The following is a 27,155-nucleotide window of genomic DNA, read 5'->3' on the forward strand; positions in this document are numbered from 1 at the left end:
TCCGGAGCGCGAGGCCCCGGGGCGCAGGGACGCGGCGGGGAGCGCGGGGCGCATAGCTAAGCCCTCCCGGCCCGCGGAGCGCGCGGTGCGCAGCATGGGCTGTGGACCTTCCCAGTCTACAGAAGAACAGAGACTTGTCCCCGCGCCTAGGAAGGGCTGGGAAGAGGGATTTAAGGTAAAGCAGAGAGAACAGGCATAAAGCCTAGCCATGCTTGCGGCAGGCTGGACTGCGCCGGAGCAGGGTCTCTTGGGGTTCAGTGTGGTGGGCGGATTGGGACCAACTTCTTTCCGCTGATGTTTAACGGCTGTCTTAACCGGGATTCTTGGTTCTATGGGACTAGTTTTAAGAGTCTTTTTTCAGGAGCTAGCGAAGGTGACCACATCCCAGGTCAGAGGCAGAGGCAGAGGCAGAGGCAGAGGCAGAGGCAGGAGTAACAGGATGAGTGGTGCGTGCGTTCTGAACAGAGCTAGAGTTGGAGGTGATTCTCAGAGGCAGGTGGGAAAGCCTGGGAGCTGCCATATATTACTGGTTTCAAAAAGGGGGCCTTAGGGGAATTACTTAGAGCTGGAAAAACTCTCTCTTGCCTCTTCAGGGCCCTGAGGCCCAGAGCAGTGGATAACTTGCCCAAGCCTGCACAGCTTGTTGGGGGGGGGGGGGGGCAGAACTGGAGATAGATGCTAATATTTAAAATCGTCATTCCAGTACTCTTCCACTCTCCCTCAAGGGTGCATCCCCCTTAATTCTTCTGGAGACATGAGGGGAGATTTTTTTCCAGGGTGGGGAGTGGAAGGATGGGTTGGTCTAGGCAGAAATGAGGTTCATGATTTCTTCCCATCTTCACACCATCAAAATTCCACAAACAGAATAGGAACCCACCAGGGCCCCTTCCGGAGGGTTTACCCAAAGATAATGCTACCATATAACTTATCATCAAAAGCAGGATACTTCGCCCTTGGCCGGTTGGCTCAGCGGTAGAGCGTCGGCCTGGCGTGCGGGGGACCCGGGTTCGATTCCCGGCCAGGGCACATAGGAGAAGTGCCCATTTGCTTCTCCACCCGCCCCCCCCTCCTTCCTCTCTGTCTCTCTCTTCCCCTCTCTTCCCCTCCCGCAGCCGAGGCTCCATTGGAGCAAAGATGGCCGGGGCGCTGGGCGCTGGGGATGGCTCCTTAGCATCTGCCCCAGGCGCTAGAGTGGCTCTGGTCGCGGCAGAGCGACACCCCGGAGGGGCAGAGCATCGCCCCCTGGTGGGTAGAGCGTCGCCCCTGGTGGGCGTGCCGGGTGGATCCCGGTCGGGCGCATGTGAGAGTCTGTCTGACTGTCTCTCCCCGTTTCCAGCTTCAGAAAAAGACAAAAAAAAAAAAAAAAAAAAAGGCAGGATACTTCTAAGTATGAAAGAGAACACCATTAATAAATAAGCTCAGACAGTCTGGTTTAAGCTGGTGCTGTCGCCTTTCCTAAAGGCCAAAGAGCACACACTTTCCATCCACAGGAAATGTTCAAGACACTATTCAGTGCCAGTGACAGCACCTTGTCTGTGTGAGGCACGTTTTAGGGGCTCTTAGTGTCAAAGAAACAAACCAGGTCTAGTAAAGGCTGGGACTTGCCCTGGGGAAAGATCCGATCTCCACCCAACACACTGATTGCATTTAGGGCTCTATTACCTGTGCCTGGGTCTTCCTCTCCGGTCACTGCTCTAACCATTCTACCTCCCACAAGGCCACCTATCTTTCTAGAAAGAAATTTTCTGGAATGTTTTATACTCTTGACATTTGGTCCCACCAATCTCTCTAATGTCATCCTTTGCTCTCCAGTCCTTCTCGCTCTCGGATTGTCCTGGCCATCAACCCTGCAACTGGCAGAGCTCCTTTCTCCCAGGCCTCGCATCCCTGTGTGTCTTCTCCCAAGCCATTCCTTCTTCCTGGAAAACTCTTCCCTGGTCCCATTCCAGGTTTGCCTGATGAACTCTTCTTACCCTTCTGTACTGGGCCCAAAGAGATGTTTGCTCAAAGCATCTTCTCCCTCTTAGATTCATGGGCTTCTTGGGAATAATTTGGTCATCATTATTATTACTCAGTATTACTTTGGACTATATTCTCACAAAAGGGAATATTTTTTATCCTTTTCCAAAAAATATACTAATGCAATGTAAAGTATTAACCCATTGTGTTTTCCCTTTTTTTATATACAAAAATCTATTTAAATTTATTTTTATTTTACTGGCATGATTACATGTAAAATTTCAGTAGGTTTTCAATATTTATGTTTCTTTTTTGGCCATTGCCATTTATTATGTTACATGGTTTTTAATTGAAAATAATTTTTTTGTACAGAGCAGATGTCACGCTAAAAGGCAAGCTCTCTGATTATCAGATATCCCAGTCCCTCTGGGCTGAGCCTCCTCAAGGCCTATAGGGTTTCCAAGTTTCTTTGTGAATTTTTTGGGTGAGATTGTCATCGTCTCTTACTTGGATTTTTGAACGATATCCAAATGGATCTCTCTAGATTCTTCCTCCACTACTCACCTGCCCTCCATCTTCGGTCTTCCACATGATCTATAGAGTGTTTGTTCTAAAATAAAATTGGATCATGCCGTCCTGTGCTGAAAAAAGTTACCAGCCCATTAGGTAAGCACACAAACCAGTGTTCAAGATTGTGACTGCCTAGGTTGGATTTCTGGATTCACTACTTGTTGTTTGGCTTTGGTCAAGTATTTAACCTAACTGTGTCTCAGTTTCTTTATCTGTAAAATGAGAATAATTAATAAAAATGATTTTATAGATTTGTTGGGAAGATTAAATGAATTCGATTCATCTAAAGTGCTTATATGTATGCCTGGCACAGAAAAAGTGCTTAATGTTAGTTATTATCATTATAATTATAATAATAATTATTATTATTACTACAGTTATTTATGTAAGATCACATCCAAAATTGTTAGCATGCCTTTCTTGCCATCCTTAAGCTGACTCTTGTCAAAATCTCCACACTCGTATTCCAATCATAGCTTGTGACTTATCACTCCCCAAAGGCATTCTGTCTGCAGGCCTTCATACTCACTGTTTTCTCTCTTTTCAAACTGTTTCTTCTCGTTTTGCATGGGCCACATGACAATATGTACCTGTATTTCAAGTCAACTGGAGAACATTCTTCTCCATTTTCCCTGCCACCATGCTGGCAGAGTTGACCTTACACCTTCTCTTATCACATTTCAAAACATTTTGTTGTATTTATTTGTTTCCATGTTTGCCTCTCATCCTGAGCTATAACCTGCTGGAGTCCAGAAATTGTGTTTTTTCTTTGTATCCCAGTGCTTATCACAGTGCCTGGTGCAAAGCAGTCACTAATGAATATTTCTTGAGTGACTGCATGTCCTTCCCAGTTCCTCCCATTCCTTAGTGTCTGCCTGTCTCCTAGTAGCATAACTGGACTAAAGACAGCCTGCAAGGAGGAAATCCAATAATAAAATAGTCTGAAAATAAGCTCAGAGTCAACTCACACATATACTTCTCTTTCCCCACCCCAAGCACTTGGCTTTGGAAATCAGATCTGGGAAAGATATGATTATTAATTTAGCACTAGCTAGGACAACAGCACTGCTTCCACTACCTCTTTGCATCCATATAGGTCTGAGAGCTCAGCAGTGTCCTTAAAATTAGACAAGCATGTTTGCTTGCATGAAATATTTGTGTTTCTTGGTGGCACAACTTTAAAATATTCTGAGTCAAACTTTTTGAGACTTGCCTATAGACTTCTCGTCACGTACCCTTAAAATGGCTAGAAGTTGCTGCGATAAAATAATGCATTAGAAAAAACAATGTGAAACTTTTCTTCATTGGGGAAATTTCCTTCTATATGATTAGCTCAAAGTTTCTTACGAGACTATATTGGAATAGATGGTTTGCAAGGACCTCTCATGGTTTTCCCCTAATAGTTGATGAGAAAATTCTTGTTTATTGTCAAAGGGTCTAAATGTTTCTTAAAGTCAAATTTTTAGAAGAGCATATTTCTGACATTTTTCTTTGGAGAGTTTGCTATTTGTATGTAATTTATTAGAAGTAAACTAGAAAAGAATAAATTGTAAAGAACAAACTCTTCTTATATGCTTGTGGATAGTTATATTTATAAAATGTATCTGCCAATTATTTTTTTTTCTGCCAATTATTTGATTTAAGAAAGTTTAAGCTCCAGGGAGCCTTGACGAATGACTACCTTCAAATCGTTTGGAAAATTTGTTTCCCAAAAGTTTTAGAACACATGTAATTCTTGCAGACCAAACAAAGCAAAATAAAATCCTATCTACAGTTAAAGTCAGTACTTTTTTTGGAATGTTGATGGAAGCTGTTAGCTTGGAATTCCCATCTTTTCAATTTTGTCTAAAATTGATCAAATTTTATTACCAAGACAATAAACTATAAAATAAAATTGATACAAAATGCAGAAACACTCTGAGTCTGTGCTTCTACTACAACTTCATCTCAAGGAAAAAAGTGAAACCTTGCATCCACCTCCCTGGTCCCTCCCCCAAGACTGTCATAGAACAAGAAAAGTGTTTGACAAATGCCCCGAGAGGCACAGATCTAATTAATTTGTAAATATCTCTGGTCTTTGAACTATGTCTATTCCCAAATCTTGATTATAAAATTGGGTTAAAATTTCCAGAGTGTGTTGCACATAGATAAGATATTTGAAAGACATTCTTATTTTCAAGAAAGAGAAAATATCTTAAATTTCTGCTCTGGAAACTGGAGGCTGGTATATGTTATATTATGCTGAAAGATTGTGTTTCATCTGCTATAATTTAAGTTCTGGCCACTAACAGAGTTTGAAGGCAGATTGTATCGAAATACTCAGACAAGGGTGAAGCTCTTTCCTAAGGCCTGGATTAGGCACTTTGATGAAACAATTGGAAGCCCATTCAGGGTTGTTGTATTTACATCTATTTCAATTTGTAGTTAACAAAATATGTTTATGAAAAGGCACTATTTAGCCCCGGCTAATGGCACAGTGGATAGAGCAATGCCCTAGAGAGCCAAGGGTTGCAGATTCGAGCACTGCTCAGGGCATGTATGAGAAGCAATCAGTTGATGCATGACTAAGTGGAACAATGAGCTGATGCTTCTCTCTCTCTTTCTCTCTGTCTTCTTTTTCTTTCTCTCATAAAAACACAGAAAATATACAGAGTGGCTCTCAGCTCTAATTTGGGCAACATGGGCATTTTGTTTATTGTTGTTATTAAATCAGTTAAATTTTTCAGGATCTCCACTGGGAAATGTGAAATGGCAAAATCAATCCCTGTGTGTTGCTTAGTACTTCACTAGGTTCGATAAAAGATAGATTTGCACAACAGAGTGGACTGGTGAAAATATCTGTCTTAGGATCACTACAGATACTGGTTTTTGATAGTTTATCTGGGAAGAGGGGAAAGAATGCCCAATATGGTCTTTAACTTCAATAGGAACTGTGATCCCTGAAAGATAAGCATCAAGTAAGTTCTCCTTTCCCTCTGGGATGTGTAACAACAACAACAAAACAAAACAAATGAGACCCTGTCTGATATTAGAATTATTATTATATAATAATATAATACATTATTTGTAAAGACTTTTCCTGGGTGGACTCACTCCATAGGTCTATGTGGCAGTAACTGTGGAAGGACAGATGGAGAGAGAAAGAGAAAAGCCCAGTGGCTGTAGGGCTTTCTCCTGGTGCAGATTCATATTTCAGATCCATTGAGTTTTTGTTTGCTTATTTTGTTTGTTCAGTTGGTTGATTTTTCCTACCTTCCCATGTAGTCTGGAGCCACAGAATTAATTAATTCTCAACACAACAAACTGATGTTGGTTTAGCTGAGTAATCGTGTTATGTAAACACAGTGGCAGGAACTATGTGAGGCCACCTTGAACAGGAGAGGCTCTCTGTTTGAACTCAGAACATGAGCACTCTGGGGCCATTGTAAGCTATTGTGATTTCTACTAGCCTCTGAAGGGCTTCAAATGTTGGAACACTCCTAGAAAGTGGTCAAATGTCCTTTATTGTAAAAATATCAAGAGTTCATACAGTGTCCTACTTTTTATTCTATTTTCTTATTTCATAAAGGAATGTTTTCTGTTTAGTTCCTGGAGTCCTAATTTAGAGCCAAAAGGGACCTCCCTCCTTCAAACTGCAGCTCTTTGAGGTCTGTTGTCTACTTTTTTAATATTTCTGGGCCCACCTATTTAACCATTTTTACTGATGCTGTCCTAGCCAGTGTTTAATCAAACTTCACCTGGGCAATAATCATTTTAATTGGCTGCCTTGTTTTGTTCCCTCCTTCCTTCAGTTCTTGCCACTGAACTAGCTCAAGAGTGATCTTTCTAAAAAACACAATTGATCAGATATTTTACTTCCATATATGACACTCCTACAAAGGATAACTGTTGCATTCACAATTAAACCAAACTCTTTCACTTGTCACAATAGACTTCCCTCCCCCCACCTCAGCATCTACCACTTCTATTACAATGGAATAATTCAAGTTCATGGACACACACTTGTAAGGCCAGTAGCCATGGCCACTATCACAGCTGCCTGGCCCATGCAGGTTCACATTTGATTCAGACAGATGGTAATGAAACAACGGAACCAAGAACTGGTGGGCCATTACCTTTAATCCTAGCTTGCACTCGGCAGCCAAGTAAAAACACACACTGCGCTCCAAAACCCACTCATTCATTTGTGAGCTTTGCTCACAAAGCTACTGACTTATCTGGGTTTCCCAGAATCAAAGATTTCTAGCTCACTAGCCTTATTCACCTCTATTTCCCATCTCCTTCTCTCTACACAAACTCTGCACAAACTGGCTTCTCCCTCAGCACTCCACCATCTTGGCTGCTTCTCCTCTCCTCCACGTGGTCTTTCTCTGCTCTCCTTTCTCTGCTCTCTCCTCTAATGCTAATCTCAGGAACCGAGAGAGAGCAAGCTCCCGGTCTGCCCCACTTTATAGTATAGAAATCAAAACCTTTAATCCAATATACAAACAAGGAAGTCTCTGATACAAAGTCACTTATCTGAGGCATAACAAGATTCCTCATGAGAGTGCACCACCCCACATCAAAAAAGGTGGGAAAGGCTTAGTTTTAAAACTAAGCCTTAAGCTATAAGAATCCTGCCTGCTTACAGCCTGTCCCCCCACATCCAATGCAAACTATAAGTGAGCAAACATATATATCATTATTTACAAATTTATTTGACCAACAGCTTTAATCCTAGTTTGCACCCAGTGGGCAAGAAATACACACAGTGGGAAAACACTTTCCTTTCTATTCAGGGCTCCCAAAGCCACTGACTTATTCAGGTTTCCTAGAATCAAAGGTTTCTAGCTCACCAGCCTTATTCACCTCTATTTCCCATCTCCTCCTCTCTGCACAAACTGGCTTCTCCTTCAGCACTCCACCATCTTGGCTGTTTTTACTCTCCTCCACATGGCCTTTCTCTGCTCTCCCCCAGCATGGGCTCCTCTGCCCCATTTTATAGTGTAGAAATTAAAACCTTTAATCCAATATACAAACAAGGAAGTCTTTGATACAAAGTCACTTAGGATGATAAAGGTTTAGTTTTAAAACTAAGCCCTTAGGCCAATGTTTCCCAACCTTTTTTGTGCCATGCCCCACCTTAACCTTTCTAAAATTTTTATGTCCCCCCCTATGTAACATACATAATTTTTAACATTAAAAAATTGATTTGGTCACTTAATAAACATAAATGATAGGTTCTAGGAAGAAATCACTATGAAATTGTTAACAAAACACAGTAAGTAAAATTTCAAAACATATAATGAAAAACAAAAATTTAAATTCCAAATAATTTTAATACAGATTTTTCTATATTAATTTATTATTTTAATTTAGTGTGATCCTTGCGCTTGATGCTTGCTGCACAGAGATTTTATATTAGGTTCCAATTTGATTAGCTTTAGTCTCAAGTCTCCACGTTGTGTTATATCCAGCCGATTTCTTTTTTTTACCAGTAAATCATTTACAGCACTAAATCCACATTCAGCTAAAAATGAAGATGGAAACGGTAGCAATAGTTTTCTTGCACATTTGGTTGAATTTGGGTATTTGATTTCTGTTTCCTCACAAAGCCATGCCATCGCTCCTTTGATATTAAATAAAGCTTTAACTGATTCATCATTTTGCAATTCTGCGAGTTCTTCTTGATACTGCATATTTGATATATCAGACAAATCCACTAACATTGGCTGCATCATCCATGTTGGGAAATCAATTTGTTTTAAATCAGAAAATCTTTCTTTTAAATCAGCCGATAGAATATTCAAATGATTGACAATAACAAGTAAAGCGGTATCAGTTACTTCACATTTTTGGAGCCAATGAAACTGTTTAAAGTTTTTGTTGTTAATATGTTTCTGACATAACTCAATATTGGTAATGAAACCAAATATCTTTGCTTTTGCATCGACAAGAGTTTTATTTGTTCCTTGAAGTTGCTTATTTAATATATTTAGTTTTTCAAAGATATCGGCTAAATAACTCACAAATGCTTTACCATCTATTGTTAACAGATACTTCATTTCGGGTTTGTCGCTTAAAAAATCACTAAGAGTATCAAACAGTTCCATAAATCTTTTCAAACAGTTTCCTTTAGATAGCCATCTTACTTCAGTATGAAGTAAAAGTCTCACATGGTCTTCATTTTGTTCTTCACAAAATAGCTTGAAAAGACGCTCACATTTGGCACTAGCTTTAATAGCATTAACACACTTTATTACTGTATGTAATACTTCATTCAGAACAGGTGAGATGTTTTTAGCTACCAAGTTTTCCCTATGAATAACACAATGCACAAGAATCATTTCTGGATTCGCATCTTTCATCAATTTTAAGCAGCCATTTTTCTTGCCCATCATATTGGGAGCACCATCTGCAGCACAAGATGTTATATTTTTCATTGGTATATCATTGACATCTAAGTAGTTTTTTAGCTTATTATATATATCTTTGGAGGTAGTGGTGCTTTCTAATCTTTTACAGAACAACATTTCTTCAGCAAAATGTCCTTTATCAATATATCTTACGTAAGTTATCAATATTGGCTCACTGTCTCTCAAAGTTGATTCATCCATTTGCAAGGAGAATTTTCTTGTTTTCAGTTTTTCAATAAATTGTTTTTCAATATCCTCACTCATTTCGTCTATTCTTCTGCTAACAGTATTGTCACTGAGTGGCATAGCTTTTACATCTTTGTCATCTTTTTCAAGAACCGTTTTAAGAAATGCTGATATTGACGGTTTTATTAAATTCTCTCCTATAGTGTGATTTTCTCCAGTTTTAGTGATGAATAAAGAAATTTGATAACTAGCCTCAAGAACATGATTATTAGTTGAAGTATGAGCAGTAAATAGAGACTTTAATGTTGTTCTTTTTTCAAAATTTTTCTTTAAAGTTTTAAAGTAACTCAAATCTGAATTAATATGAGCACTATGTTTCACCTTCAAATGCGCCTCAAGATGACCTCGTTTCATTGATTCGTTGGTCAAGCATTTCTGGCATAAAAGACAAAAAGGAATCTGCTCATCGTGAACAGCGGGTATGAACCCAAATTTTAAATATTCCTCCGAATATTGACGAGTTTTTTTCTTGCTTGCACCACTCATTTTACTATGGGCTATAAGAAGTAAAAATAAGATCAATTAAAAACTAATATTAAAATGTGTTAAAATATATTCAATGTGACATAGAGTAAACATATACTAAAAATTCATATTTATTTAAATGTATATAACACATTTACTACACTACCACCGCAAATCAAAAGGTATCTATATTTTTTCCACTTGACAAAATTTTCTGGAAAGTTATGCTTCTAAAATTAAAATTGTCATGCATGCACTATTATAGCCCCAATAATATTTATAAAATATTATTGCTTTCTAGACCCGATGCAAGAAGTACTTAATAAAGAGTTTAATATTGATAAAAATAAAATCAAATACTTACCAAATGTATCTATACAATATATATATATGTATATTTATTAAATCAACGAGCTTTTACAATAGTTTTGACTGACACTTATTTCAAATTAACACCAACTGAATGATGTGAAACACTACAGAAGTTGCGATGGGCCAATTAGGTGAGAATAACTGCGTTGTTTAGCGAGGTTTTAAAACATCCGGGTTCCCCACGGCAGACAGCACGCTCCTCGGTGAACCCAGGACGAAGTTTACTTGACGACGCCAATCACCCAGTTGATATTTTGGTCTCATCAAACTAAATTATACTTAATAATTATTTACCACAATTATTTAAGAATTACATTTTTTGTTAAATTTGGCACCGATATCTAGCATTGCATTTAAATGGCCCGGGGCTAAAGAGTTAAAGTTGTGTCAAGTCCATTTTCAAATTGCCCCCCTTAACTATCGAATTGCCCCCCTGTGGGGCGTGGGCCCCACGTTGGGAAACACCGCCTTAGGCTATAACAACCCTGCCTGCTTACAGCCTGTCCCCCACACCCAATGCAAACTATAAGCGAGCAAACATATACAACATATTTACAAACTTATTTGACTAACAACACTATTGTTTCATACTCCTTGTGTGTGCTTTTTCTTGTGTCTAGAATGACCTTTCCTCTTTGCTCACTAGAAATTCACTTATTAAGACCCAATTCAAACCTTCTCCTTTTAGACACCTTTTGCTACACCCAGAAAGATACAAACTTGTATCAGTGTAACAGGGCTGTGCTACAAAGGGCAGGAATTGGAAGGTGAACTACTGAAGGAAAAAAGCACCCCACTTCCCAGGGTCATAAAAAGTAAAATCACAGACAGAAAGAAGAGCCAGAAGACAGTATTCTGTAGAACAGGGGTCTCAAACTCAACTCAGCATGTGGGCCGCAGAGCAAGATCACAGCCATTCGGCGGCCGCACTAGGTCTACAAAAGGCAACTGTTACGCAACACTTCTCACTGCAGTTGAAAACAAAAAAAAATCAGTACAACAAGCACAATCGTACATGCAGTTTACTCAGTGTCACAAAACGACTAGAAACTGTAGTTCGCATCACAACTGCTGTTAACTAAGCTAATATCTAGCTAGGATGCTAGAGAAATGAAAAATACAAGTAGGCCCCTAGGCTTACTTAATTTTATCCAAAATATTTTGAACTTCGTGGATTAGTCTGCGGGCCGCACAAAATTGTTTGGGGGCCGCGAGTTTGAGACCCCTGCTGTAGAACATTCTTAGGTTCTTATCTCTTCTGAGGATACTGAAAAGACTTCCTCTGGTATGCCTCTTAGAGAAGAGGAGTTGGCTGATAACATCTAGAAGCTTCTATTGAATGAGAAGTGGGAAAATTGCAAACCAAGCAGTGAAAGAGAAACCAGCACTGGGAAAAAGATGTTGGAGGAGATACCAGAAAAGTTTTCCTGAACATATTTAGTATTTAAATAAACTTCTTCTAAAAAGAAGTGCCAGTCCTTTAAATTGAATTAATTAAGCATTTTTTTTCCTTCTTTCTCTGTATAACTGTTAAACATTTAGCACCGGCCAGCATTTTGGAGTCAGTGGTTTACTAAATCACATATAGCCCCTTTCACACTGTGCTTTGACCTATTTACAAGCAGTGAAACTGTGTGTGGTAGGAGGAAATAGACATCCTAAAAAGGAGAAGGTGAGACTGTAAATTGGTGCAGGATTTATGGAGGGCCCTCTGGAAACAGGTATTGATATAAAATGTGCATATCCTTTGATCTGGCATGTCTACATCTAGGAATTTATCCTCTTGGGATGACTGGGTGAATTAAAGCTGATGCATATGCACAGATATTATGCCAAAACTGTTGATTATAATGATAACTTAGAAACAACCTCGATGTCCTTCAGTAGGATTTGATTCAATAAATTGTGATATAGTTACATAATGTGTTACAATGCAATAAGAGAAATAACTATTCCCCAACATTAAACATGATTAATTACTTTTACAACTCTTATTTTTTTAATCAGCAAAAACAATGAAGCTAGTTCTGTTTTTAAAATATTTTTTTACATGGCATTATCTTTACTTTTCAATTCGATGTTTATGAACTTGTTAATTTTTGTATCTTTCAGAACGCTGAGTATAAATGCTTATATTTGATAGATTCATAGTAGATATCACAGTTTACTTTTGAATAACACGGGGGTTAGGGAGCCAGTACCTCCCACAGTAAAAAAATCTGTGTATAATTTTTAACTTTCCCAAAACTTGATTACAGTCGTCCCTTGGTATCTATGAGGGATTAGTTCCAGGACAACCACCCTCCTCTGCCCCGCAGACACTAAAATCTGAATATACTCTAGTCTCATATAAAATGGTGCAGAATAATGCATAGACCCAGCCCTCTGAATCTGCGCATTTCCAACTGTGAATTGAAAATACTGTTTTTCATCCATGGTTGGTTGAATTCATCATTGCGAAACCCGCATATATAGAGAGAGCTGACTGTATTGAAAAAAATTCTGTGTATAAGTGGGTCATTAGTTCAAACCTGTGCTGTTTAAGGTTCAACTGCATATTACTTTCCATTGCCATTATAACAAATTAACATAAATTTAGTGGATTAAAGCAACATAATTTTATTCTCACGGTATAGGAGGTCAGAAGTACAAAATCAGTTCCAGTGGGCTAAAGTCAAGAGGTTAGTTAGCAGGCCTGGTTTCTTTCAGAGACACTGTAAAGTGAACTTGTTCTTGCCTTTTGCAGCTTCTAGGGCTGCGTTCCTCACATTCCTTGGCTAGTGACCCTTCCCACCTTCATTGCCAGGACTGTAGCATCTTATAATGTGCTCTCTGCTTCCATTGTCCTCTGTGGTCAAGTCTCCCTCTGCCTTCCTCTTATTAGGACCCTTGTGATTACATTTTAGGTCCACCTGGACAATCCAGGACAATCTCGCCATCTCAAGATCTTTAATTTAATCACACCTGCAAAGTCCCTCCTGCCCTGTAAGGGAGCGTCTGCAGGTCACAGGGAATACTGAGCCTAGATGCTAGTAAGCTAAACATTCACTGAGCAAATCTTGTGGCATTGTTTTCATTTTCCAAGGAACCATTGTATAAGAAATCTTGACTCACAAAACATTTCCGTTTTCACAGGCTGAAGTATATGTGACTCATTTTGGGGAGAACTGCAGACCCCCAATTGAGGCTGCACCACACAAGGACACTGTAGATAGCCCCAAAGGCCTGGAAGAACAGGTCCAGCTGGAAAGCTTACCTGGAACTATTCCAGAAAGTTCTCTGCCTCCTAATGGAAGAAACAAAAGAACAAATTTAGGTAAAAACCCCTATTCATGTTAATCTCCATAAAATACTATTTCTCTAAACATATTTCATAATATGTGTTTGGTGGCCCCTTTATCACAGCTTTGTGGGCCAGGGAGTGCTCCAAATGTCGAGGTCCCTATCTCTGAGATATTAGAATTTAAGCTTTCATTATGTGAGTAAATAATGCTAACTATTAATCTTCTGGTCATGAAATAATTAAACCATCATATTTTTCTCCTTTAAGAACCTTGTTGGTGGTTAGTAATAGGCCTCAGGAATAGAAGTTGCATGGATTTGGTTAGATTCCTTTAAACTTCCCTTATGTTAGCATTTTTCCAAGGGAAAATTCTACGTTTGAAAAAATAAATAAAACCTGCATCAAACTGTTTCTCTTGTCTCTCCTCATCCAAAGTATCAACAACCATACAATGAAAGAACCTTTCGAAAACAGAATTATGACCTAGTGTGCCCTTTGAAACTATTTCCAAATATTTTTCTTATATTGTGTTTTTGCTTTACTTCAGCTACCTCCTGATGTTACTGTAAGAGCTCTTATTTATATTTTATCAGCCTTTGAAACAAATTGAACTTAACAGAGTGCAAGGAAAAGTACTCTCTTTTATTTGGGGCAAAAGCTTTCATTTCATTCTTCATCACTATAGATTTTCCCCTCAGTACAAGTTAGAAATAGAAAACAGGTTATAAAAATGAGATTCTTTTTCTTGGACTTATATGCACACTGAGGTAGTCATAAATTTCTTATTCATCCTCAACTTGTGCTTCTGATTGGTGCAGATGGAACCTCTGAGAATGAGGTACGAGACAGGATGCAGCACAATGGCAGCACCCTCTTCTCTGTGTGTGTTGGACCAGCACATAGATTTTATTTTCTCTCTGAAAATTCTGTTGGTGGAAATCCCTCCTACACTGCAGTATGAATGCTCAATATCTGTAGGGCAGTGGTCCCCAACCTTTTTTGGGCCACGGACCGGTTTAATGTCAGAAAATATTTTCACAGACCAGCCTTTAGGGTGGGACGGATAAATGTATCATGTAACCGAGACAAGCGTCAAGAGTGAGTCTTAGATGGATGTAACAGAGGGAATCTGGTCATTTTTTAAAAATATCATTCAGACTTAAATATAAATAAAATGGAAATAATGTAAGTTATTTATTCTTTCTCTGTGTACCGGTACCAAATGGCCCACGGACCGGTACTGGTCTGCGGCCTGGGGGTTGGGGACCACTGCTGTAGGGTAAACAGACTAGAGATTGCTGGGTGGACAGGGATCGGTGTGCCCTGGGACACTCAGCCCTGCCAGCCTGCACTGTTGATAGCAGGAAGGGAAGACCGCAGGTGAACAAGGCAGTGCTCTCACAGACCAACTTGGGGAGGCAGTGAGCTACCAAAGCAGGTGCTTCCCAAATGCTCTGAAAATTAGTTTTCAAGACAACTTTTACCACAGAAGGAATAAGAGCGAATGCCTCGAACTTTATATTTTTTTCTCCACTAAATTTCCCCTCCGTCTGCTGTCTGCATCTCTGCTCTTCACATCTACATAGTATATTTGTTAAACATTTCAAGCTTCACATTAACATTTCCCAAGTATTTCCTTGTGAGAAAAAAAAGCTTCCTATTTTGAATAACTTCAGATGGAAGAAAAGTTGCAAAAAGCAAAGAATGCCTATATTCTTTCATCCATTTCCCCAAATGTGAACACTGAACCCCATATTCATTTGCATAGTCCTCTCTCCCCCTCTCATATACAAGTTACAGACATAATGATACTTAATTCCTAAATATACCAGCACATATTTGCTATAAACAAGGACATTCTGTACACAATCCCAGCACAAGGCTCTGAATCAGGAAGTGACCATTGATGCATTGCTATAATCTCATGTACAAATCGTATTCAGGTTTTGTCACGGATGTCCATTAAAAACACATTTCTGGTTCAAGAGCTAATTCAGGATCATGTCTTTAATATAGTTATCAGTGGTATTAGTCTCCTTTAATCTTGGAACTATACCTCTTCTTTTCTTTGTCTTTTATAACCTTGATGTATTTGGAGAGATAGACCATTTATTTTGTAGAATGTTCTCAGTTTGGGTTTGTCTTAAATTTCCTCATGATTAGGTCCAGGTTATGCTTTTTTAGCAAGAATACCAAAAATTCTATTGTATTCTGCTTAGTACATCAAATCAGGAGGTATGTGATATCTAAATTGGACTTTTATTGTATGTTTTTTTGGGGGGATTGCAAAATATGTTTAATATAGTAAAATTTATCAGTCTTCTATTAAATCTGGATTTTGAGTCACTTAGAAAGCTTTTTCCTACACTAAGGTTAAAGACAAATTTACCCACATTTTCTTGTCTGATTCACTTTTTATTCTTACGCTTATGAAGAATTTCTAATGGCAGGAGAATATGTTAATGTATATGTTTCATTGAATAAGAAACAAACCTATATGTTCAGTGTGATGGCACATTTCTAAAAATAAAATTTAATTTTATATACTAACAATGGTAATCTCTGAATGGTAAGAGAATGGACATTTTTATTATTTTTTTATTTTTTTCTATATTCCCAAGTTTATGATGTATTACTTTTATAATCAGAAAGAAGTACAATGTTATTTTCAAAAATTTCTCCAATATTCTTCAATGTCCCAAGGAATTATGAAAATTAGTCAAAATTGTTGACATAGTCCAAGGATTTCTGTGTAGGTTAGCTATTATAAATGTCAAACCAGATGCTTTAATGGAATCAGAAAGAGTGGATCGAAATGGTCAAAATCATTTTATTGTGTTAGTGACAGGTGTCCACGATGACATTCTTTTTAAAACATCCTGATGGAGAAGTGAACCGTGACCCATGGGAGCCATGTGCCTGGCATGTTTGGGAAGAGCACAGTGAAGTGGTGAAGAACATGGCTGTTGAAGTCAAACAGACTTAGGTTTAAATCCTAGTTAACTTATTACCCTTGTCACCTGGAGAAAGTTAATTAGCCTATCTCCCATCAGTTTGTTTATTTATTTAAAAGGGATTATAATGCCTATCTTACAGAGTTAATGCTTGCTTTAAATGTTATAAAATATATAAAGTAATTAATGTAGTGCCAGGTTAGAAATTTTCATGGAAAGACTCCATCCACTAGCTGGAGTAGACTGGTTACTATCCAGACTTCCTGATGATTACAGAATAGAAGATAGCTCATTTCTGAAGACTTCCCTTTGCATTTTTATTTTACAATGTGGAGTTGTATAAAAAAAAGGATTCTTGCTTGTTTTTTTATATAGTTGAGTGATTTATGGGGGGGGGGTCTCAGTGCAGTTTATAAAGGCTTCCTATAGACTGTTTCAGTGCCGTTTTTAGAATCACTAATAAAAATTAGCTGATACCACTTGACTTCAGTTTCAGTTTGGTTCAAAGACTCTTCAAAAAGGCATATTTTTACTTATGTAGATTTAGCAGATGGTGCAATTGCAAGTGCAAGGTTGTAGAACTAGAAGTCTCTTGGCAACACCACTCTGTTTGTCCTTTGTATACAAAGCATAGAAACCAACTGCAACTCAGAAGATCACCAAAAGAATATCTCAGTCTGAGCTGTGGTTTTAGCTTCATAATTAGTGTGGAGTGCCCATGTAGTTGTACCCAAGTGTACAAGTGTTGTTACAACAAAAAAGTAGTACACATCAGCATATGAAAGACTTTTTGTTATGTTAATATGGGGTCTGCTCAGTAAACAGTATATCATGTTGATGTGTATCCTCTGTTAGAACATTAAGAATTTGAACTTCAAAGGATTCAAACATTTATAAAAGAAACAGATATTGAGGTAAGACTGTGGAGTATAAGATTTAATGAAGGAGCATGATTTATACGGCACCCATCCAACATGTGATTGACAGTATCTCCAAGCTTAAATTTCGCTTTCTTTTTTCTTTTATCTTGGAAGACTTGGCAGCCAATGGATTAATCTATAAACCCCAGCCTCTAGAAATTCGAGAGCGACAAAAGTCATCAGACATCCTAGAGGAATTAATTGTTCAAGGAATAATACAGAGCCACAGCAAAGTATCTAGAAATGGAGAATCGTACAATGTCATGGCAAGTAATTTTGTAATTAGCATTAATTTACAGTTTAAAATGATTGATCATGAGTTATTTCCAGTATATTCATCTTGGAGTCACAATACAGACTGTATTTATTTAAGGCAGTTTTGTCTCCCATTAATGTCTTTACCTCTCTGCACACCATCCTTCTCTATGGATTCACAGTTGCCCTAGTCATTAATGATTAATGAATCCAATAAAACATATCTTTGGTTTTACTCAATTTGATATGCAAATAAACCCCATTAAATAACATGCCTAATTTTTCAGCAGTTTTTATTAAGTGTTGCCTATGTACTAGGAACCGTGAATATAAAACTGAACTCTGACTTATGCAATAAGAAAACAGGCCTAAATATCACACATTTAAATACACCCTCTAAGGTCAAATATGAGGAAATAAATATAGCTGTAGAAATTACTTTACTCTTACTTTTCTTTGTTGATTCATCCTGACTAATCCATTACTGCTTTTCCTTCGTGTGAGTAATATTTTTTACTCTGATTTTAACTTAATGTGGTCAAAATCTTGAGGTCTTAATTTGTTAATAAGTTCTGTGTAAACTTGTGAAGAAGATGGTAAGTTTTGTTATTTTTTTTTTGTTTTCTTGTTTATTTTTTTAAGCCAGTGTACCAAGGCAGCACTAGTAGTCCTAAAGCATAGGCAGAAAAAAGAAAAAATTAAAAAAACAACAACAACAACAAGAAGAAGCCTGACCAGGTGGTGATGCAGTGGATAGAGCATTGGACTGGGATGCAGAGGACCCAGGGTCAAAACCATGAGGTTGCCAGCTTGAGTGCGGGCTCATTCGGCTTGAGCATGGGCTCACCAGCTTGAGCACAGGATCGCTGGCTTGAGTGTGGAATCATAGACATGACCCCATGGTCGCTGGTTTGAGCCCAAAGGTCGCTGGCTTGAAGCCCATGGTCGCTGGCTTGAGCCAGGGGTCACTCGCTCTACTGTAGCCCCCTGTCAAAGCACATATGAGAAAACAATCAGTGAACAACTAAGGAGACTAAGGAGCCACAATAAAGAATTGATACTTCTCATCTCACTCCTTCCTGTCTGTCTCTATTTGTCCCTCTCTTTGTCTCTCTCTCTATCTCTGTCACACACAACACACACACACACACACACACACACACACACACACACACACACACACACACACGAAGCCCGAGGGGAAAATGGACAGGAAAGGAAATAAGAGACAAAAATGGTGGAAGTAGAGACTAGAAATTCTATTAATGGCTCTTGTGTTGTAGGGGAAAAAGTCAGCTGGGAGTAAACAGTTGCATTATTTAAACCAAATTTGTCACCTACACCAAGTTACTTGGAGTTTGAATAAAGGTAATTTCTTCTTCTGTGTTGGAAATGCTGAGAACTCATGAATAAATTCTAAAGTGGCATTTTCTTTGGAAGAAGAAAAATAAAGTCCTGCAGAAAGTATTTGAGGGAGGGAAGAGTGCTAAACTTTATGAATGATATTACCAGGCTGCCAGTAATATGAGGAGTGGGGGGAAAGGGAAGGTAAAAATGGATCATATAATGGAAAAGACAATGACATTTTGAACAGTGGGATGATACAAGGCATTTTGGAGTACTTTGTTAAAAGTACTAAAAAACAATGTATCTTTAATAAGGGAGAGATTTTTTTCTAGGGGTGAGTCTCTGGGTGAGGGGTGATCAGAAAAAGAAAAAGTGTGTCAAAAGAAAAAAACAAGAGAACAATCTGGAAGAAGATAGATTTTGGAAATATTGAGTAGCTAAGCAATGCCTTATTAAGGGAAATGCTGTGGAACCTTGATGCTAATGCCAGGGGGAATAGCGATAAAACATTTTCCAGTGATTCAAATGCCAGAGATGAATGAGTTCAGACTCAGACCTTGCAAGGGCACTAACAAGGTTAATTAATATAAGCTACATCATGAAAGAGATGTCTCTTTTTAAATAAATGAAAACTATGAGTTAGACTTTCAATAACATCATTAAGTAAGCCAAAGATGAACGCTGTTTTCATATTCTACAGAGATGAAGTAGTTGTCAGGAGCATAGCTGGAGTGTTCTCAAAAAGATTTAAATGTGACAGGGCTGCAGAGGTAGGCAGGAATAACACAGCTCTTTTGTGTTTTATGAGGGTTTTTTGTTTTATTTTGTTTTTGCTCTGGTGTAGGGCCAAGATGCCTTGACATAAGCTAGATTTGCAACAGGCTGGCAGTAATACACAGCAGTGCCTTTGTTGCCAATGCAGTGGTCCTTAACCTGGCTGCACATTTGAATCACCTAGGAAGCTTTCAAAACACTCAGTGCCCATGCTCTACCTGGGACCAGTGGCTGGGGCTGGGCCCCCATAGTAGTACATTTGAAAGCTCCCCGATGATTTCCATGGGCAGCCCAGACTGACAGCCACTGCCCTGAATATCAACAAGCATGTACACAAAGCCTTCAAATCAAGGGTGGGATTCAAAAAATTTAACAACTGGTTCTCTACCCTAATGACCATTTTAAGTATAAAAAACGATATACTGAAAGGTAGTCTATTATTTTATGCATTTAATACTTAAACAAGAGCAATAAAAGAGATACACAAACTAAATTGTTATAAGAAAAAGTTTAAAAATATGAATGAAAAAATATTAAATAATACATGACAAAAAACAATAAAACTGTTATTTAAGATAGTTCGATATTTCTTCTTGATTGGTGTCCTTACTTGCAATTTTTTTTTTTACCTATGAACAGAATGTTACTATGAGTGCTTAGAATACAGTGTTGTGCAAATGAGCATTAAAAAAAGTAAAGAATATAAATTTGTGATTTCTACATTGGGTGGCTGCCCAGGCGCTCACCTTAGAAAGAACCCTGATTACAAGTGCCATTTTAACAACCGGTTCACCGAACTCAACAAAAAACTAGGTTTCAGTTCTGCCGAACTGGTGCAAACCAGCTGAATCCCACCACTGCTTCAAATTCATCATAAGGGTTAAAGCTTTTGAAATTGAAATCTCCCATTTGTTGTGAAAGACAATTCTAAAGTATTTCTGAAAATACAACATTGTCAGATATAATACTATGATTATAGCCAGGAAGCGCATCGAAATGAAGGAAAGCTATAAATGCTCATTGTCACATGTAAAATCTTTTTCAATTCAGGTGTATTTGAGAACATAAGTGTGTCAGACACCAGGTGTCTTGCATATTTTAAGAAAAGTGGCCACTGTGGAAAGATGAGAATTAAAATTGAAGGACTAAAGGGGAACCATAAGAAATTTATTAGACAGTTAATACTTTTAATTATCTAAAAAAAAAACAGAGTAAAGGGAAACAAAAAGAGGATGGTCAAAAGGGATGTTGCCTTGGCCAAGTGTCTCAGTTGGTTGGAGCATTGTCTGATTCGCTAAGGTTGCAGGTTCAATTCCTGGTGAGGGCACATACAAGAGTCAGCCAAATAATGCATCAGTAAGTGGAACAACAAATCGATGTTTCTCTCTCTCTAAAAATTTCAATAAATAAAAAATTATTTAAAAGGATGTTAATGTCTTCATTAATACAATGTTACTAAAATGTGATAAATCCAATTACATATATAAACACTATTTCTTCATTGCTTAAAAAAAACCTTTTATATATATATTATGGGTAAAAAAAGGAATTGATATGAGAATGCTTTAAGAAAACTCCTTATATAGACCAAAGTATACTTAAATACAAGGGCATTTTAGACAGAGCTCCGCCCCTTTCCTAGCCACGCCATTGTCTTTAATTCAGTTGCCCTTTAAAGTGACATATAATAAAGGATGCTGAAAAGTAAGAGTCCTTCATTCCTCTTCTGAATTGGGATCCTCTGTGAGCCAGTCTATCCCTGAAAGTCCAAGGCAGTATCTGGGCCACCATAGGGCCCCCTTTCATTGTTTTTTCTTAACTTTTATCATTTGCTTGTTGGCTAGTACTACAGCAATTCCATACAGCTCTCTGGGTCCCTGCTTTCAGGCACATTCATATTAACAGATGTCATGTTCGCAGAGAGAATATAATGATATGTAAGAAATATAGCATTAAGAAGCTAAATATCAGATTAAATGAATCAGTGTATTTTAAAACATTCTAATGGGACTTAAGTGGCTGTATTATAAATGTGAATTGGCTTTATGCACACATGTAAATATGTGTATGGATTAGGACGGATCTCTTTAAAGAGCTGTGCCTGGCTCTCATTTTTTCCACGTGGTTATTAACCACTGCAGGTGTCTTTTATCCCGAACTTATCTCTCCCTGTCTCTCAGGGCATCCTGAGTTTCCCTACATAAGACCCTGAATTCTCTACTGACTCTTCCTGGCTCTGATCAAAATGTATTCCCTTCTCCAGCAACTTCTGTACTTGGTGACCTCTTAGTGCAGTTAGGGAGTTTGTTCACATTGCATTAGCATCTCTCACATTATTTGTTGAAGCTCATGGGGAGTTTGTTAAGGAGGAGGAGGTTACTGAGTAAAGACCAATACAATGAACTCTCAGACTGACTTCCCCAAAAGGTCTCATAGTGACAGAGCAGGATGACAGATCTCTTTGAAGATGTTTTGGCCTATTCTAGGCACAAGCCCCCAGCAAGGGGCCACAGCCAAGGTAGGTTCATCAGTAGGTCAGTAGTTATAAGGAGGCTCTGAAGAACCACAGTAGATGCAAGAAGTAATAAATACAGTTAGGTTGGCGGGGGTGGGGGACCCAAATCTTATCACAGAATCTTAGGGCATGGCAGGCTTCCACTGGTGTTCTTAAAACAATGGAACTAGTGACTTCTATAGGTTTTAAAGTTGATTTTTTTAAGTGTTTTTTATGGGTAGTACCTGTCTAGGTATAATGTCATCCTTATTCTCATTTTTAAGTGCCAATAGTTGATAAATCCTGACCTCATAAAATCCAGCGGGAAAGAACACATATCATTCCTCAGGTCTTACAATACTTTTACTTAAAATGTCAAACTCAGAAAAGGATGTGGGCAGCACAGGTAAGATTAACTTCCAAAACGGGGAGGAAGTACAAAATTTTATAGACAGCATTTTGAGATTACACCACAGGAAAAGTGCCCCAAACGAGACACCCCAAATTCTCTCAGAACTACCATCTATAATAATTATTTTAGTCAAGGTTCAGATCCTATGTAAAACCTAACTGAACCCTACTTTAAAGGATCTGGGATTACCACTTTATTTTCTTTTTGCCCTATGTGAGTGAACGGCCCTAAAAAGCTGTTTTCATACTGACTTCACAGTATCTCTCGTTGAGCCTCCATAGCAAATATGTCCCTTTTTCAGCAGATGGCTCTGCCAGTAGGAAGTCTACCAGCCAATTGTCCCACAGTTTTCTGTAGTGAACAACTCACCACTGAAAACTACCTCAAGGCTGTACCTGAGCCAAAACTTCAAAAATATTTTTTCTTTAAAAAGCTTTCCAATTGAACCACAGAGCATAAGGCTAGAAGGAAGCTCAGTCATCATCAGTCCCCTCACTATTTCTGCGTTTAAGAGAACCAAGTGCAAAAGGTGCTTTGTCTCAGGTCACACCATGAGTATTAGGAGTAGGTCAGAGGTTAAAGCCTAGACCCCTGCCTGTTGGCCCCTGTGAGTCCAACTCCCATTCCTCCCTTTTGTGACAAATCCTGTATCTTTGTTGTGATTATTTGTGTTTTCATTGAAAAAAATCAATGCTCTCACCAAATGAGAAGTAATAACCATTTGCTGAGTAGCTACAATCTATTTATCTCCCCTTAAAAATAAATCCCCTGGGTCTTGGCAGGGTAGTTCAGTTGGTTAGAGCTTCATCTTGATATGTCAAGGTTGAGGGTTCAATTCCCGGTCAGGATACATACAAGAACAACCAGTGAATGCATGAATAAGTGGAACAACAGATTGATCTCTCTCTCCCTTCCTTCCTCTCTAAAACAAATCAATAAATATAACTTTTTAAAAACTCTTCTGAAAAAATATTATTAAACTTATTTTACAAATGAGGAAGGCAAGTGATACAGAATTTAATGCAAAGCCACACTGTGGTTGTGTCAGGATTCAAACCCACATCTTTCTGAGTGCAGGTCTGGTGCCTTTTTCTGCTATGCTAAATTGTCTCTCTTTGATTTATTTTCTTGGTACTTACAATATTGCCATCTGACGAGATCGTCTTTTAGATATTACAATGGACATAAATTTTTCTTTTGTCTTTAAATGTCTTTAGAGAAATTATCTAGAACAGTATTCAGTCTATTTTATAATGAAACTTTGGAGCTCATTAGGACCTTCCCCAGCCATTATAAATCCATGTACAGTGAGCTTGAAAGATGTCCATATTAAATTAAGTGAAGAATGCAAATTGCAGAGCAGTGTCTGTGGTATAATCCTGTTTATGTTTGATTAAACATTACAGATGAACTTTAAAGTGGATCATGATTGGGGGCCTGGTAGCCAAACAGAGTATTAGATTATTTATGTATCATTTTAATTTATCAGAATGAATACATATTATTTTAAAGACCTAACTTTTAAAAGAAAAAATATGGGAAAACTTTATAAACCCCTTACAACAATTTTTTTTTTTGCAACTAGAAATTATAATCAGTCATTGTTACTGTTTTGAACTGTTTCAAGATTTGTCAATCATATGAAATAGAACGTTTTTTTTTCTGCTGTCAATATAAACATTTGTAAAGTACTCACAGTAAAGCCCAGCATGGAGTTGCTGCTAGGTAATTGTTAATTCTCCCCTGCACAAGACCAGAAAAACTGTAAACTAATCTTGATCCCAAATGAAAGTCATTTGTAACTTGTGGTATATCATAACATCATCAAATTTAACATTTTACCTTGAATCACAAATTAATCACTAATATGCCACCTTTTTCTATCGTGTGTTTGTTCTTGAGTGTTTGTACTTGAGTGTTTTTCCTTCTCTTGGGTATTTGCCTGCATATCTTTGCATCCTTTAATGTTTTTTGGTAATAGCCTGTTGTTCCTCCTCTAAACATCTAATAAATTTTATTTCTTTCAGAATTAATTCTGTTGTTACCAGGAATTAGATCTTTAGGACTCAGTTCTGTTACCAGTTTTCATTTTGTGTTTTAAATCTCACACTGTAAAGTTTGGATTTTTTAGGATTCACATTTTAAACTGTGTTTATTTTACCTCCTGCCTTTCTTTGCCAATAAATATATTTGCTTCTCTATTTTAAAAAGTGTCTTCCACCAGGTGAATATGACCGAGAAGCCCCTGAGAAAGCCACCAGCCAGACTGAAAAAACTTCAGCTCAAAAAGGAAGTAAAAGATTTCACCATGAAGGACATAGAGGAGAAGATACAGGCAGTGTCCGAGCGCAGAAAGGTACCCAAGTGGAGGTGGGGCGGGGGCTGCCCATTGAGACGCACTGTTCCTATCAGCAGCTTCTAGACAAATTGGATAAATCTGTATTAGTTATTTTCATGATCTATATGCCTCTTATGCTGTATGTTTATTTATTTTAAAATGTGTGCAGTGAAGAAATAAGACAACATCTTAAAATTGGTTGAATTAGTTTTATCTACTGCTCATAAAAATTAAGGGATATTTCAAAATGATATGGAGTGATAAAAAAAGAAGCATTTTAATTTTTTAATTAAACAAGAACATCAGGAAAGCAAACGACAAGTCAAAGAAAGTTGTTTGATTATGCAAATGAGATGCAAACCAACTTTTATTCCATTGGTGAAAATGCACTATACAAAAGGCTGAAAGTACTGGATTATCTACACATTCCCTGATCTTGAAAGTGCATTTTGAAATATCCCCTAATTTTTGTGAGCAGTATATATAGCCTAAGGAGGCAATATCCAGTTCTCAGAACTAAGTCAAGTACGAAATTTTCTTCATTTGAGGAAAATTTAGTTGGGCCCGGGATGTAGGAATGTGGCAGGAGTGGAGGATGGGGGCTGAGAAGGTGGCAGAGCAGATGTCAGACAGGTGCTACAGCACCTGCACAAGGGGTCCCTATGGCCCTCTGACAGCTTGCATTACCACCTCTCTCCTGGGCCTTTCCGACCAGATAAGGAGCCTCATCTCACGAGGGTAGGGAGTAAGTCTGTCTTCTTCAACAATAATTCCTCAATTTAGGTTTATTAAGTGACTGAATAATGAAATCAAGAAGCCATAAACATTAACTTCAAGCAATATTAATGAAAACTTGGAAAACATGATTTGGACTCTTTTTTATTCTTCAATACTGCTTTTCAGATGGAAGAAGAAGAAATAAGAAAAAGGCTACGAAGTGACCAACTTTTGCCTCCAACCAGTAACTCAGATTCAGCAGAACTGGGTGAGCCTGAGGTTCCATTTGCCAAAGGACTTAACCCTGTGACTTCTGCCATGTTTGAGCCATCCTTCAGGGAGGAAAGCCGTTGAAAAGGAAGAAGAGCAAAAGTGACACAACCACAAATGGTGGAAACTACAGCTATGAAGGTATTGTTGTCGTGGAATCAGATATGTCCTACAACCAAGAGGAGGACATATTCTAATATGCCACTTTATGTGAATTCTGTGAAAAAGCATCCATTTCCCCCAGTGGTGACATTCTTAGCATTTCTCATCTTTTTCTTTGACTGCCTGACCAGATGGACTGGAGGTTAGTTGAGTGAATTAAATATATAATGGCTATGCTAGCTAAAAAAAAAAAGATTTGACTATCTTTGATATTACAAGTTAGCATTCTCCTTCATTGTGACTTCAAACTCTGTAAAGACGTCTTTAATTTATAAGTACCTCCCAGATTACATTACTGTGTTTGTGCCAAACAGAACTCTTTTTTTTTCTCTCCTGCCCCTTGGCTATGTCCACACTCTGAGGGTCCTTTAAGACAAATTGCATGGATTGTGTCAACTGATGATCATTGGTGCCAATCCAATGCCAGCAGGAATCCCCAATCTGCGGTGCAGTGAAGAAGAAACTTTTTTTTTTCTTAGCAAAAGAGGGAGACCGACTGACAGACCGAAAGGGAAAGAGATGAGAAGCATCAACTCATAGTTGTGGCACTTTTTTTTTGTTTTAGTTGTTCATTGATTGCTTCTCATACAGGTCTTGTTGGGGGGGGGGGTGCAGCAGTGCTCCAGCCAAGCCAGTGACCCCTTGCTCAAGCCAAGTGACCTTGGGCTTCAAGCCAGCGACCACAAATCATGTCAATGATCTCACGCTCAATCCAGCAACCCTGCACTCAAGTTGGTGAGCTTGTGTTCAGGCCAGTGACCTCGGGGGTTTCCAACCTCGGACCTCAGCATCCCAGGTCGACATTCTATCCATTGCACCACCACTGGTTGGACAAAGAAGGAAATTTTATTCAGCACAAAACAGCTAAATTGTGCTATAGCACTGTTGTGAAAACAGCATGGTTGTGAGGTAACACATTGCATATATCTGTTGGCCATTTGTATGTCTTGGCAGAAGTGTCTGTTCAGGTCCTCTCCCCATTTTTTACTTGGGTTGTTTGTTTGGAGTTGAGCTGTATGAATGCTTTATATATTTTGGATATTAACCCTTTATCAGAACTATTCTTTGCAAATATCATCTCCCGTTCAGTTGGTTGCCTTTTTGTTTTGTTGGCAGTTGCTTTTGCTAGGCAGAAGCTTTTTAGTTTGCTCTAGTCCCATTGCAGAATGCTACTGGCAGAAAAACAGACACATAGGCCAATGGAACAGAATTGAGAGCCCAG

General features: G+C 38.3%; 1 protein-coding gene across 1 annotated transcript; it reads left to right on the forward strand.

The window, feature by feature from the left end:
• STMND1 (stathmin domain containing 1) lies at nt 1-26,471 on the forward strand. Its single transcript, XM_066372249.1, is given in 6 exon segments — nt 1-175; nt 13,143-13,323; nt 17,279-17,430; nt 24,671-24,802; nt 25,688-25,829; nt 25,832-26,471. Coding segments are annotated over 6 exon segments (825 nt in total). The 5' UTR covers nt 1-94; the 3' UTR covers nt 25,969-26,471.
• Nucleotides 26,472-27,155: the final 684 nt, after the last annotated feature.

The sequence above is a fragment of the Saccopteryx leptura genome, chromosome 3 (assembly GCF_036850995.1).
Source record: "Saccopteryx leptura isolate mSacLep1 chromosome 3, mSacLep1_pri_phased_curated, whole genome shotgun sequence".
Lineage (NCBI taxonomy): Eukaryota > Metazoa > Chordata > Mammalia > Chiroptera > Emballonuridae > Saccopteryx > Saccopteryx leptura.